Genomic DNA, 13,901 nt, shown 5'->3' with positions numbered 1-13,901 from the left:
TGGTTTTGAATATATAAGTAGAAAAAAATTTAAAGCCTATTCTTTTTACTTCTGTAGATTTTCTGTTTTGATTATTTTAGCTCCCCTTTTCCTTTTCCTTTTCCTTTTCCTTTTCCTTTTCCTTTTCCTTTTTCTTTTACCTTTACTTTTACTTTTTCTTTTCTCCTTTTTTTTTTCTTCAGACAGGGTTTCATTATATACTTCAGCTGACCTGGAACTTGTTATATACAGAGTCGGCTGACCTGGAAATTACATAGGCTCACTGACCTCTGTGTTCTAAGTTGAGGGCTGAGATAAGAAATGTGCACTACCACATTGGGCATTTCTCCTGTTTTCTTGATTTGATAAACTAACCATTGGTTTCTCCTCCTTTTTAATAATTTTTAAGATTTATTTATGTGTTTGTCTGTGAGGATGAATGCCACGTGTGTGCAAGGGCCCTTGGCCAAAAGAGGGCATAGATGGAGTTACAGGCATTGTAAGCTGCCTGATGGGGGTGCTGAGAACCAAACTGGTCTTTTGGAAGAGCAGCAAGTGCTCTTTAACAGCTGAGTCATCTTTCTGTCCAGTTCATTCTCTTGGTTTTATTCATTTTCTTCACCCAAGAAACAACTCTGAAATTCACCTCGTGGTGCTTGCATTTGTGTTCTGCTTTGGTGTTTTATGTAGTTCTTCTGCTTTATCATGTCTGACACACTTGGTTTCTTATGTGGTTCATTTACTACTTTAGTTTTTCATTGTGTGGTTAGCCTCTTTTTTTCTTTTTCAAGATAGGGTTTCTCACTAGATCAAGCTAACCTCTATCTCTGTGAGATCTGCCTGCCTCTGCCTCCCGCATGCTAGGATTGATTAAAGCTGCATGTTTTTATTACACCTCATTATAACTTAATGATTTCAAACATATTATGCATGCTTTTAGATCACATTAATGGTTTCAGTGTAAATTGAGAATTTTGCAGATACCTTGTTTATGTATATGACCAATAACTGTCTTTTGAATTGTACTTTTTGACTATCATGTTGTAGTTGTGCTGTAAACATTTACGTAAAGGCTTGTGTGTGACTATTTCATTTCTATTTTTATATGCCAAGAAGTAGAGTTGCTGCATCCCTTAGAAATTGTTGTATCCTGCCAGCAGCTATATGATTTTGCATTCTCACTGGCTTCTAATTTTCTCTGTGTTTTTGCCTGTATGTGTGTGTGTGTGTTTGTATGTTACATGTGTGTGAACCAATGTGAGGGTCCATTCACTTATGTGCACATGTGGAAATCTTAGGAGGTTGCTGTCTTTTTCTGTTGTTCTCCACCTACTCTTTTGAACTCACCATTTTGGCTAGACAGGCTGGCCAGGAGGCCATTGCCATCTGCATGTCTCCGTGTCTCATATTGGAATCACGCATGTACTGTCCCAGCCAGCATTTTATCTGAGTACTGGGCATTAAACTCACGCCCTTGTGCTTATAGGTCAAATACTTTAACTAACTGGTAAGCTGTCTTTCTAGCCTCTACTTTAGATCTAGTCAATTTTCAATAGTAAAGTAAATGTGAGTGGTATTTATGATGCTGCACATCTTTAATCCCAGCACCCAGAAGACAGAGGCAGGTGTATCTCTGAGTTCAAGGCCAGCCAGGAGTATACCATGAGTCCCGTCCTACCTTTTTTTTTTAAAGATGGTATAGTTTTTTTCCTCGGGATGCTTCTGACTTTGTTTCTTTCTATCCTTTCACTATAAGTCCAGAAGCAGGCATTGATACAGGAAGGACATTGAATTTTTATTATTAAAATTTCATTTTTTTCTTAGACACATAAACCTCAGACATCCCGGCCCAATCTCATCAAACCAGCTGCCCAGTGGCAAGATCTGAACAGATTGGGAGAAGAAAGGCCTAGAAAATCTAGAGCAGACTTTGAAGCAGATATCCACAACTATTTTTCCTTTTGTAACAACTCATTGTTTGGTTCTGGGGCACAGGATGATTCTGAGGATGAATATGGTGGATTTCTGGATCTTGAGAGTGGCAAAAAAGAGGGAGAAGCCAAACCTGGACCAAGCAGTAAGCAGACAGCAGACGATATTGTCAACCCCAGATTGGAGCAGAAAGTCATTATATTGGGAGAAAATGGTCTTCTTTTCCCAGAAAGTGAGCCTTTGGAAGTTCAGAACCAATCATCCGAAGACTCAGAGACAGAGCTCTTATCAAATCCTGGAGAGCCAGCTGCCTCAGTAGATGACCAGCTAATTGGAGAAGAGTACTGGCTTGACCATCCATACTTCCAGGCTCCGAATCCACAGCCTCAGGAAAGAACAAACCAGGTTGTGCCCCAAGAGCGACATTCTGAATCAGAAATGGGCCCAATGTTTTTCCGCCATGATTTCCCAGAGCCAGCTTTTCCAAGGCCAGAACCCCAGCAGGAGGGGATTCCAGGCCCTGCTTCTCCACAGCCAGCCCATCCTCTAGGAGAGCTTGAAGACCAGCAGTTAGCAATTGATGAAGACCCTGGGCCAGCCTTCCCCCTGTCAGGACCTCAGGAGGCCAACTTGGCAAACATGTGGGAACAAGAAGCTGCTGAGGTAGATCAAGACCTCATTCCACTGTTAGTGAAAGAAACGGTACGTTTATTTTATTTGTTTCTTTTTTTGAGACAGGGTTTCTCTGTGTAGCCCTGGCTGTCCTAGAACTCACCCTGTAGACCAGGCTAGCCTTGGATTCAGAGATCCACCTGCCCTTGCTTCTCTAGTGCTAAGATTAAAGGCAGTCCTCTTGGCTGACCTTTAAGCTAGGCACAGAGCCTGCTTTATAGCCATTCTCAGGTCTTTGGGCATTTTGTATACTTTCTGCCATTTGAATTTTAATTGCCTTCTCAAACTGTTCTAAGGAACAAAATATAAATAATATTTACTCCTTTCTAGGAAGCAAGATTTCCAGATGTAGCAAGTGGATATGTTGAAGAAATAATTCATTTGAAAAATTACTATGATTTGAATGTGTAAGTATTCTATCATAACCTCGTGCTCGCTCTGTGTGTGTGTGCCTTTCTTTTCTCTTTCTTTGTCTTTATTAGGGTTTTATTGCCATAAAGAAACACCATGACCACAGCAACTCTTATAAAGGAAAAATTTAATCAGGGCTGGCATATAGTTTCAGAGGTGTAGTCCGTTATCATCGTGGCAGGAGGCAAACATGGTACTAAAGGAGCTTAGAATTCTACATCTTGACCCTCAGTCAGCAAGGAGAGCCTATTACTGGGCATAGTTTGAGCATAAGAGATCTCAGAGCCCACCCACACAGTGGCACACTTCTTTCAGCAAGGCCACACCACCTAATACTGGTACTCCCTATAGGCTAAACATTCAAACACTTAACTCCAGGGGCCATCCCTATTGAGACCACCACACCTCCTCTTTCTCTTTTTGGTGGTAAAACATAGGTAACATTGTGGCCATTTTTGAGCATACAGTTACATGACGTTAAACACATTTCTCATTGCTGTATAACTCTCTCTCTCAACTGCTGATCTCCAGAAATTGTATCATCTTCTCAAACTGAGACTCCATCCATTGAACACCTCCTCATCCCTTCTCCCAGCCTTAAAGCTCACCATTATTTTAGTCTCAGGGGATTTGATTAAGTATGAAATCATACAGCATTTGTTCTTTTATGACCAAACAGACTGGGAAAAGAAAGGCCTGAAGTAGACTTTGAAGAGATATGTTCAGCTAGTTTTCATGCCTCTTTCATGATGTTGTTTGTGGAGGCCAGGGCTTACTGTGTAGCCCTAGCTGACCTGGAACTCAGCTGCCTCTGCTTCCTGAGTACTGGGATTAACAGTGAGTGCCACTATATCCAGCTTCTCGTTGTCCCCACGTATGAGTCCCCTTGTAGGTCCTCTTACTGGCACCTTGGTAGGAAGAGGATCCTAGAAAGGGACTCCTTTTCTCTGTTCTCTTCTTGCCACATCTGTCATAGTGTTAGGGGGACACACTACTGACACTGGACAAGAAAGGAGCGTTTTAAGGAAAGGGATTTTACATATCCACCATAGCAAGGAAAGGAGAGCAACAGAGGAATCATAATTACCTTTTGAGCTGACACTTTTCTGCTACCGAGACCCACCCAGGCCAAGCTCACCGCTGACTGCTGTGCCTGCCGTCTTCTGTCCCGTCCTCTGATTTGGCTTGGTTACTGCATGAAGAGCCTAGGTAGTTGACTTGGCTTGAGTTGACTGATACATTGTCATGGGTTAGTTTGTGCTATCTTATCTTAGCTTTGAAGTATTTCAACAGTGATAATAGAGAAATATGTTCACCAGTGAAAAGAGAAAGCCTTATGGGTTTGTTACAAAGAGAATCTGTCCTAGAAGACATGGTTTGCTGATCAGTCTTGGAGTTAGCTAATAAGCTGAGACTGATTCAGTGGCTAGAAGCTTGCTTTACCACAGGATACAAAGGACATTGATTTTTTTTTTTGTAGTTCTTTTATTTGTTCAGCAACGAAACCTCATAGCAAATGTGTTTGATTGTGAATGTGAATACATACTTAAGTCCTGTTTATATATGCTCACAGTTTTCTTGAAGAATGGCTACTGTCCTTCTATACTCTCTAGTTCCATGCCGTTTAAGTGGTACTCCTCTCAGTGTCTTCCTCTTGAAGATAAAGCTCAGAGGAGTCTGCATTTATCAGTGTGTTCAGTGTTTTTGTTTGAGCTAGAGTCTTACTGTGCAGTCTCCACTTTAGGACTTAAGCCTCCTGAGTGCTGGGGTTATGTTTGTGTGCCACCACATCTAGCCAAGTGAAATCAGAGGGCTGATGTCGCTGTCGTTATTATTTGCTGGTTTTTCCATAAATATGACATCTTAACTCTTTTTTTTCCCCTAAGTTGAAACAGTGTCAAGTTTGAGACTCTCCTGCTTCAAAACCCCTTGAATGTAGGGACTACAGGGATGTGTCACCACTGGTGCATCTTAATTCCTTGATAATTAGTTGTCTTGTGTCTCTAGAGACATTTTTTTTCTCCCGAGTGTTTTATGATTCAGTGGGCAAGCATGGGATTTGGAAAGTACTATGTAACATTGTATGGGGTTTTGGTTTGGGGTGTTTTTTTTTGCAGACTTTGTAATTTTCTTCTGGAAAACCCAGATTATCCAAAGAGAGAAGACCGGCTTATTATCCACCCCAGCAGCAGCCTGCTTGCCAGCCAGGATGACGCGAAGGCAAGTATTCCTTGTGGCTCTGCCACTTGAACCTGATCGGCTCTGTTGCCGCCATCCTTGTCGTCCTGACAGCAGCGAAGTGCCGTTAGCACAGGGCTTTAAAGGCAAGCAGGGAGAATAGCATTTTATAATCTTCCCATCCCATAAAGAGTTAAGCAAATCCTTGTGCCTTTAATCCTACACAGTAAGTTAAAGGGAAAAGAATTAGCCAAGATTATTTGTGTTGTTCTAGTAGTTTCTTTTCCTTTATACTTTATAATTGTGAATTTATATAAAAATTGAATACTTCACATGAGTTGTTGGCGTACCTACTAGTATTCTTGTAGCGACTCTATTGTACCTCTCTCTCTCATTGCCATTTATTAGGATACTTTCATTCTAAATTGCAAAAGCATTATTGCATTTCCCTGCAAATATTTCAGCATGCAAATAGCCATTCTTTTTTTTTTAAAGATTTATTTATTTTATTATGTACACTGTTTTGCCCGCATATATGCCTACGTGCCAGAAGGCACCAGATCTCATTATAGATGGTTGTGAAGCCACCATGTGGTTGCTGGGAACTGTTCTCAGCCTCTGAGCCATCTCTTCAGCCCACAAGTAGTCATTCCTAGAAAAAATTGTGTTTAGCCCATTTAGCCAAATCCCATATCAAGATGTCAAAAGTTTCAAAACTTTAATATTTAGTCAATAGTTGTGATCTACACTAATGTTGGATATGTTGTGTAGTAAAACCCCCCACCCCCAGATGATTTCTTAATGTGTAGCCTCTGCTGGCTTTGTATTCACCAAGACCACCAGCACCAACACTCATCCCCGCTGCAGCCTTCTGGTGCCGGAATTAACAGATATTTACCTTTTCTTCATTTTTGTTTTAGTCTGGTTACCCTACAGAGTAATTATGAGCCCAAAGAAAAGTCTTTCTTGTAATATATACTTTTCTAAAGATTTGGTTAGTTGGTTGATTGGTTCGTTTTGGTTTGGTTTGGTTTGGTTTTTCGAGACAGGGTTTCTCTGTGTAGCCCTGGCTATCTTAGAATTCTGTCTGGAGACCAGGCTGGCCTCGAACTCAGAGACCTACTTGCCTCTGTCTTCTGAATGCTGGGATTAAAGATGTGCACCATCATTGTCCATCTTATTTGTTATTTTTGGTGGGGTGGGGACTGAGTGTGTGCGTGCGTGCGTGCGTGCGTGCGTGCGTGCGTGCGTGCGTGCGTGCGCGCGCACGCGCACACACGCACGAGCGAGAGCACACCATGATGTGTGTGCAAGTCCATGGCTACTAGAAGATAGCCTGGGAATCCCTGAAGCTGGGTTACAGGTCGCTATGAGTATGTCATAGGAATGAAACCCAGCTTCTCTGAAAGAACAACAAATGTTCTTAACTGTTAAGGCCTTCTAGCCAGTCTCCAGCCTCCATCCTCCTCCTCGTGGATGAGTGTGCTGTATCACCTCTAACTTTATGCTTTTTCTCTCATTTCAGTTGCCTAAAATAGACTTTTTTGACTATTCCAAATTGACTCCACTTGACCAGCGCTGCTTCATCCAAGCTGCTGACCTCCTGATGGCTGATTTCAAGATGCTTAGCAGCCAGGACATCAAGTGGGCCCTTCATGAGCTCAAAGGACACTATGCAATCACCCGAAAGGTGCACCCTTGGGCTTCCTTTTGGGGTCATTTCTTGAATCTCCTGAAGAGACAGGAGAGGTACAGATTGCAGAGAGTAGGGTGGCTTGTGATGGCAGAAAGCTCCAGAGTTTGTCAGGGGAAGTAGCTGCAGATTAGCAGTCACTGGGTGGGAGGAAGTGCTACTTAGAAGGAGGGAATCTTAAGTCTCCATAAGGCGCTGTGGGACGGTGTTTATTCTGTGAAAAGCAGGACCTAGAGTGTGACCTGTGTCATAGTGTGTTCAGTTATGCCGACCTCCAGGCTGAGAGGCTTTGGTTGGTAAGTCTTTTATCGATAGGTTCTCAGTGTCTCCTTCCTGCTTTGTTTTTTTCTTGAAGTTTGTTGAAGAAAAAGTTATTTATCCTTTAGGTTTCAAGAATCTGGATTTTTGTCATTTGTTCCTTTAGGAGTTGTTTGTTTGTATGTTTGTTTTCCTCTAGGTGTTATTAGATGGGCCCTGTGTCCCCTGCATTTTCCCTTAAATTATAGCTCTTGTATCCAATAAAACCCACCACCACCGAATTTAAATACACTGTGTGAGATTTGATTTGAACAAATGTCTGGTATACATTGAACTTCAGTTTCTTGCAGTATGGGAAGGATCTCTTGTACATCCATTAGAAAAACTAGATGATAGTGTAAAGCTGCGATCTGGTGATACCTGCCGCATGTAGTTTCATTAAGGTAATGCTTGCCCTAACATACTTTGTCTGTAATTCCAGTTCCAGGGGGTCTGACGCCCTCTTCTGGTCTCAGAGGGCATTGCATGTACATGGTGCGCAGCTATGCATGTAGGCAGAGCCCCTATACACATAACATAAAATAAGCCTTTAGAAAAATCAACTATCACTTAAATACCTGCATGCAGTGTTAAAGTGGCAGGTTGGGGCTGCTTCTGCTCTCTTGAGACAGCTTTGATCTGCTTTGTAGCATTTGCCTTCATGACACAGGCCTATGTTTAATCATTTTGAAACCTGTTTTCAGTTCTCATTGTGATAAGAGCTCTTACACACATACATATCTCCTTTTTTGAGGCATTCTCACTGTGTGTGTAGCCTGGAACTTGTATGGACTGTCTTGACATTCCTCAGCTTCTACCTCCCAAATGCTGGGATTAAAGGAATGCACCACCTCGCCCTGCTTGCTTTGGGGAGGGAGGCCTCACTGGGTAGCTCTGGCTTGCCTGAAATTTGCTCGTAGACCAAGCTGGCTTCAAACAGATTCTCCTGCTGCTGCCTCTGAGGTGCTGGGTTAAGCCTGGCTCACAGGCCCTTTGTATACACGCACTTTTTGGAAAATCTCTGTTTCTCAGGGTTTACTTTGGGAATATATATGCTATTAAGATAGATAATGTACTCTTTACTACGTTCTCTTTCTTGAGTTTTTGGGGGATTTTGAAGTTAAAGTTAACCACTAGCAGTGGCAGTGGCAGCAGGCTAATGCATAATTCAGCAACTTCAGAGGCAAAAAGGCAAAGCCAATAGCTTTTTCCTTGAGCCATTGCTGGAGGGTACTACCCTCTGGGGAGTCTCAGTTAACTTCCTCTCGGAAACTTCTAGGAAATACCCTTATATATCTGTCCAGGGGCTTGTTGTTGTTGTTGTTGTTGTTGATACTAGATTCAACCAAGATTGACCAAGACACCTCTCTTGGTTTGCATACTCAGGCCTATGAACTTACCAGGTTGAAATTTTGGTTTTTGGTGGTTTGTTTGTTTGTTTTTGGTTATTCTGCTGAAATGTGACCATCTCATTCATTTTGTTCATTTCCTGCCCTAGCTCATGCACCAGGTACAGGAACATCAAAGTAACATTTAAAGCCTGTAATGGAACAGGCTGTTGTTTGATCTATTCTTTGTCCGGGTGTCCATTCCCTAAGCCTCATAGATTTCTTCCATCATGTGGCTTTAATAGTCACCCTGTTTTCTGCAGGAGTGGCATGTCCCCACCTTTACCTATCCTCTACAAGGCTCCAGGTTCTTCCTGCCCTTCACACAGAGGCCTCCTTTAGCTTCAGTCTCTAGATCCTGCCACAGCAGCCCTCTGCCCCAAGCGCTGGAATACAGGTGTATACCACTAGACCTTCTTGGTGTATCTCTCTTTTTTTTTCTTTGTGTTTTCTTTTTCTTTCTTTTTTTCTTAAGATCTTCTAGGTATCTCGTAAGGTAACTTTGGCCCTTGTTTTAGATGTCTTAAAAACCTTACCAGACTCACTGTATGTTTGACTTAGAACTATCACATGAGTGGATGTTTAATTTAAAAATGTAAATAAATTCAGGGAAAAGATTAGGCATCTAACAGAAGATTATTTTTTGACTCCTTACTTACACCAACCAGGCTGATCCTTAAGATCTGGGGATCAGTAGGACAGGAAGCGACGGGTAAGAGTGGAGCTCAGACACAGAGTAGCTTTCTTTCTTCCAAAGAGCTTTTAGTCTATTTGGGGGCACAGCGTGGTAAGGGCAAATAAGAGAGCTGGGAAAGATAGAAGGTCACTTAGAGTAGAGCCACCTTGATGGAAAGATACTTTCACCACGGCCTAAGAGGCAGGAAAGTAGCCTGTTTGCCATGGAGCACAGTGGTCACAAGGCAATCTGATTACATCTGGTCTATAACACTAGGCACTTGGCTTCTTCCTCTCTTCAACCCCAGGCCAGTGCACCACCATTCAGGAGCTCTGAGCTCACCTTCCAAATAGCACTTCTGCTTTAATGGATGAATCTTTAAAAGAAAGGAAAAGAAAAGAAAAGGAAAGAGAAAAAAGTGTATGAGTGTTTTACCTGCGTATGGGTCAGTGCACCACATGCTTGCCTGGTGCCTGGGGGGCCAAATCAAGGTGTCAGATTCCCTGCAGCCAGAGTTATAGACAGTTGTGAGCCTCCATGTGGGTGCTATAGATCAAATCCAGGTCCTCTAAGATAGCAGCCATTGTTCTTAACTGCTAAGGCATCTTTCTAGCACCTGAGAACTAAGTTGTGACTTTAAGATGGGTGCATGCAGGTTTGGAAATTCCAGAAAGAAGAAATGGGAAATTCCACACGTAAAGGAGGAGAGCAGAAAGGTAGCGTGGTGGATGTTACCCTTAGTGGTCTTCGGGGTTCTCCAAATCTGTATGAGGTGGCAGTGTCAGAAAAGGGAACATCAATTCCTAGACTGTGTACTCTTGGCAAATCTAGCCTTTCTCAGGTTTGACGTGGGCTAGCCCTTCCTTTAGAAACCTATGTAGCATTTCTGTCCTTCAGAGGCTCACAGTCTGGAGAAGAAGTGACATGAAGCAGAGAAGCAAGCAAATAATTATGCTCTCATGACTGAGATATACTCTGAAAGAATAAAAATACAGTATATTTATAGAGGAATTAACAGTAGGCATGGAAGAAGGTAGCATTGCTAGAGGGAGGAAAACTGAAAAAAAAAAAAACAGGTTTGTAAGGGAAGAGTAAGATGCCACTCTAATGAGTAGTGTTTATGAGACAGTCAAATATTTGTTTGAATGGACAGAAAAGGTTAGAGAAGTGGCTGGAGATAGGATTTTGAGAGTTACCAGTTTGCAGAAGGCAAACCTGTATTGAGATACCTAAAGGGTATGTCAGGGTTACAACGTGGGGGCAGGTAGGGCCAGCAGAGGAATGAGGAAGAGTAGAGTAGATGGGAGCTTTAGCACATGCCCATTACCAGGGAGATCAGGGAGATGAGGACTCACGTGGAGTGGTGTGCTTGGCCCCTTGTTAGTATATGGGCTGAATAAAAGTTGGGTTGGAAGCCTGGCTTCTTAATTTTGCTCGTGCCCTGGGTGGGTAGGGGGTGAAATAGCATCTGATGGCTCTTTGACCACAAAAAGGTAAAGAGCGGTGGGGCTAAGAGCTGAAAGAGAAATGCAGTCTTTTCAAGTGCTGTTAAGAAAGATCTAAGAAGGGCTGGCAAGATGGCTTAGTGGGTAAAAGCATAGGTCCTGAGTTCAAATCCTAGTAACCACATGGTGGCTCACAACCACCCGTAATGAGATCTCAGGCCCTCCTCTGGTGCGTTTAAAGACAGCTACAGCATACTTATGTATAATAATAAATAAATCTCTGGGCCGGAGCAAGCAGGGACTAAGCGAGCAAAGCCGACCAGAGCGAGCAGAGGTCCTAGAAAATTCAATTCCCAACAGCTACACGATGGCTCACAACCATCTGTACAGCTAAAGTGTACTCACACACATAAAAATAAATAAATGAATCTTTAAAAAAAAAAAAAAAAAAAAAAGCTGGGCAGTGGTGACACAACACCTTTAATCCCAGCACTCGGGAGGCAGAAGCAGGCAGATTTCTGAGTTCAAGGCCAGTCTGGTCTACAGAGTGAGTTCCAGGACAGCCATGGCTACACAGAGAAACCCTGTCTCGAAAAACCAAAAAATAAAAATAAAGATCAAACTAAGAAATGATGAAGCTGGGTTTGGGAAGGAAAAAGATGGACACTGGTTTAATGACTTCAGACTGCAGCACACAGTGAAGAGCCTTGGTGTGTAAGGAAGGAAGTCTAGTGAGAGCGAGACAGGGACTGCTATGCTACCAAAAACACTGTGGGCTGCGGTGCTGCTCACAAGCATTCATGGAACTTAGCTGTACTTGTCCATAGATGGCTTTCATTTCCTTGTGTCACCTTTTGATCTGTTAGGAAGCATTTTGGTGGTGTTAACTCTGGGCAGAGCTGGCATTGTGAGGGAAGATGAGACTCAGAGATTGCCTCTGTGTAGGTGTTCTTTGATGGTAACCTTTCCCTTCTCAATTTTTAGGCCTTTTCCGATGCCATTAAGAAATGGCAGGAGTTGTCACCTGAAACCAGTGGAAAACGGAAAAAGAGGAAAGAAATGAATCAGTATTCTTTCATAGATTTCAAGTTTGAACAAGGTAATGGGAAGCTGAATGTTGGAGGCAGCATGTAAAGTTGTAGCCCGAGGTTTACAAGGACCTGACAGGCCTAAGACTAACTGACTTGGCCAGCACATCACAATGTATAGACAGTAGCTGCAGGTGTTGGGTCCCCCTCCTTAGGTACGTTATTGAGGAAGTGTGTGCAGTAGCAAATGTCATGTATGGACTAACAAATGCTGCGAATCAGAGACAAACACTGCTCTTGAGGTGTGAGAATTAGTTATATATTTGACTGGCAGATTGACCAATAAACCAACACAGGCTGTTCTAGTTGTATCTACAATAGTTCAGAACTGTGAACCACTACCCTTATATGGGTTATAAGGTGTATGCTCACAGTGCAGTGCTGTTGGAACAGGAGAGGCTTTGCAGCTGGTTCTCACAAAATAAAAATGAGGAAGGAAAAAAACCTTCCCACAGATTAAGCACGACGCCATCTCCAATGGCAAGATGAGTTGTGGGACCCATAGTGTCCTGCTCCAGGGCTGGGGGAGCTAAGTTGTTGACAGCATTGTTGGCTTGGGTTCCTAGTGAGTAGTTGTCCCTGTAATTTCACTCTGTGATATGTCTTCTAGGAAACATAAAAATAGAAAAGAGGATGTTCTTTCTGGAAAACAAGCGTCGACACTGTAGGTACTATGACCATCAGGCCCTCCTTCCAGCTGTGAAACAGGAGCAGGAATTCTATGAGCAGAAAATTAAAGAGATGGCAGAGGTAGGAAGCTGTGCTCTGATCTGGGAATATGGTTTTGGGGTTGTAGTTAGCTCCTTGTTGGAGTGTGCTACATGGCTGGCTTTATGAGTTCCTTTGCTGCTAGGGATGTCCTTGAGCTAGGATTCCATCACTAGTACCACATGCGCTCCTTTTTCTAAGAAAGGCTTTAAGTAGAAACAACTATTTTGCAATGATAGTGACTAATCTCATGGTTTCATAAATCATATTGACAGAATTTTTTTAATTCCATTTATTGCACATTTGTGGCCACACATGTCCCATGACATGTCAGCTTTTTTCTTCTCTACTCAGGTTGCAGGGATTGAGTAGGCTAGTCTTGCATTAAAGAGGCTTATATGAGAACTTAGTAAAATAGTTCTTTTATTCTCTTCAAGTGAAGAAAAAACAAAGAGGAATTTTATTTAGTTCTATACTTTCCCAAATATTTCTAAATGTAATTCAACTGGAATGCACATATATAAATTATTTAATAAAAATACCTCCTAGGCTCTGGTGACCTCAGGTACTGAGTTCCCAAAGACTCAGGCCTGTGAGATCACACTTTTTTCTTATTTTTTTGGTGATAGGGTCTCTTTCTGTGTAGCCCAGCTGTCTTAGAACTCTGTGTAAGCCAAGCTGACTTTAAACTCACAAAGGTCTATTCTCCTCTGCCTGGAATTAAAAGTGTATGCAACCTTAGGTCACATTTCTAAAAACAATAGAATTTGCTCTTTTGTTAAAAAACTGTTAAATTTCTAGCAAGCAGTCGTGGCTGAGTAGTCTCTCTATACTCATACTTTTTAAGATGATAATATTCTCCATGTGTTGGAATGTAATCCCAGCTACCTTGAAACCAGGGCCAAAATATTAAAAACTACCCTAGATAACTTAATAAGAAAAGGCCAAGGATGTGGGATAGCATTTGACTTAGCATAAGTGAGGTCCTATGTCCAATTCCCAGACCACCATGAAAATAATAGAATGTGCAGTGTCAGTCAGGCATGGTGGTGTACACACATGTAGTCCCAGCACTGGGGAGACTAAGGCAGGGGGATTACAAGTTCAAGGCCAGCTTGAGCTGTATACCGAGACCCTGTCTCTAAAAAAAGCAAAAAGAAATCTACTTTCGTGTGAAAATATCTTTGATGAAAGTCAAGGTAGTGTTTGTTGCTATTTTCCGGTAAATTTTGAAGTAGTTCTGTGGAACAAGATGAGAAGCCCAGGAGTACCTTAGAGCGAGTGTCTAGACTTGAAAATTCATCCTCAGGAGAGGAGAGGAGAGGTGCTTGTCAGCTGAGTTGAGAGTAGTTGAATCAGCACGCATGCGCGCGCACACACCTCAGAACACAGAAGAAAACAACTGGCAGAAAAATTACTGATTAATCAAAATTA

At 42.3% G+C, this 13,901-nt stretch overlaps 1 protein-coding gene across 11 annotated transcripts in view; it reads left to right on the top strand.

Moving 5' to 3' along the window:
• Nucleotides 1–13,901, top strand: part of Rnf216 (ring finger protein 216) — a 122,149-nt gene that overhangs the window by 20,309 nt on the left and 87,939 nt on the right. For 5 of the 11 annotated variants that reach the window (XM_006504644.4, XM_017320592.2, NM_207110.1 and 2 more), the window contains 6 exons: nucleotides 1,804–2,613; nucleotides 2,914–2,990; nucleotides 5,112–5,214; nucleotides 6,698–6,862; nucleotides 11,656–11,770; nucleotides 12,370–12,509. In XM_006504644.4, coding sequence (XP_006504707.1) covers nucleotides 1,804–2,613; nucleotides 2,914–2,990; nucleotides 5,112–5,214; nucleotides 6,698–6,862; nucleotides 11,656–11,770; nucleotides 12,370–12,509 — 1,410 coding nt within the window. The remainder of the gene's footprint in view (nucleotides 1–1,803; nucleotides 2,614–2,913; nucleotides 2,991–5,111; nucleotides 5,215–6,697; nucleotides 6,863–11,655; nucleotides 11,771–12,369; nucleotides 12,510–13,901) is intronic. The other 6 variants (XM_006504645.4, XM_017320593.2, NM_001359851.1 and 3 more) reach the window with 3 other exon arrangements.

The sequence above is a fragment of the Mus musculus genome, chromosome 5, assembly GCF_000001635.26.
Source record: "Mus musculus strain C57BL/6J chromosome 5, GRCm38.p6 C57BL/6J".
Taxonomy (NCBI): domain Eukaryota; kingdom Metazoa; phylum Chordata; class Mammalia; order Rodentia; family Muridae; genus Mus; species Mus musculus.
The sequence above is the reverse complement of the archived record's forward strand: the minus strand, read 5'-3'. Positions and strand labels throughout refer to the sequence as shown.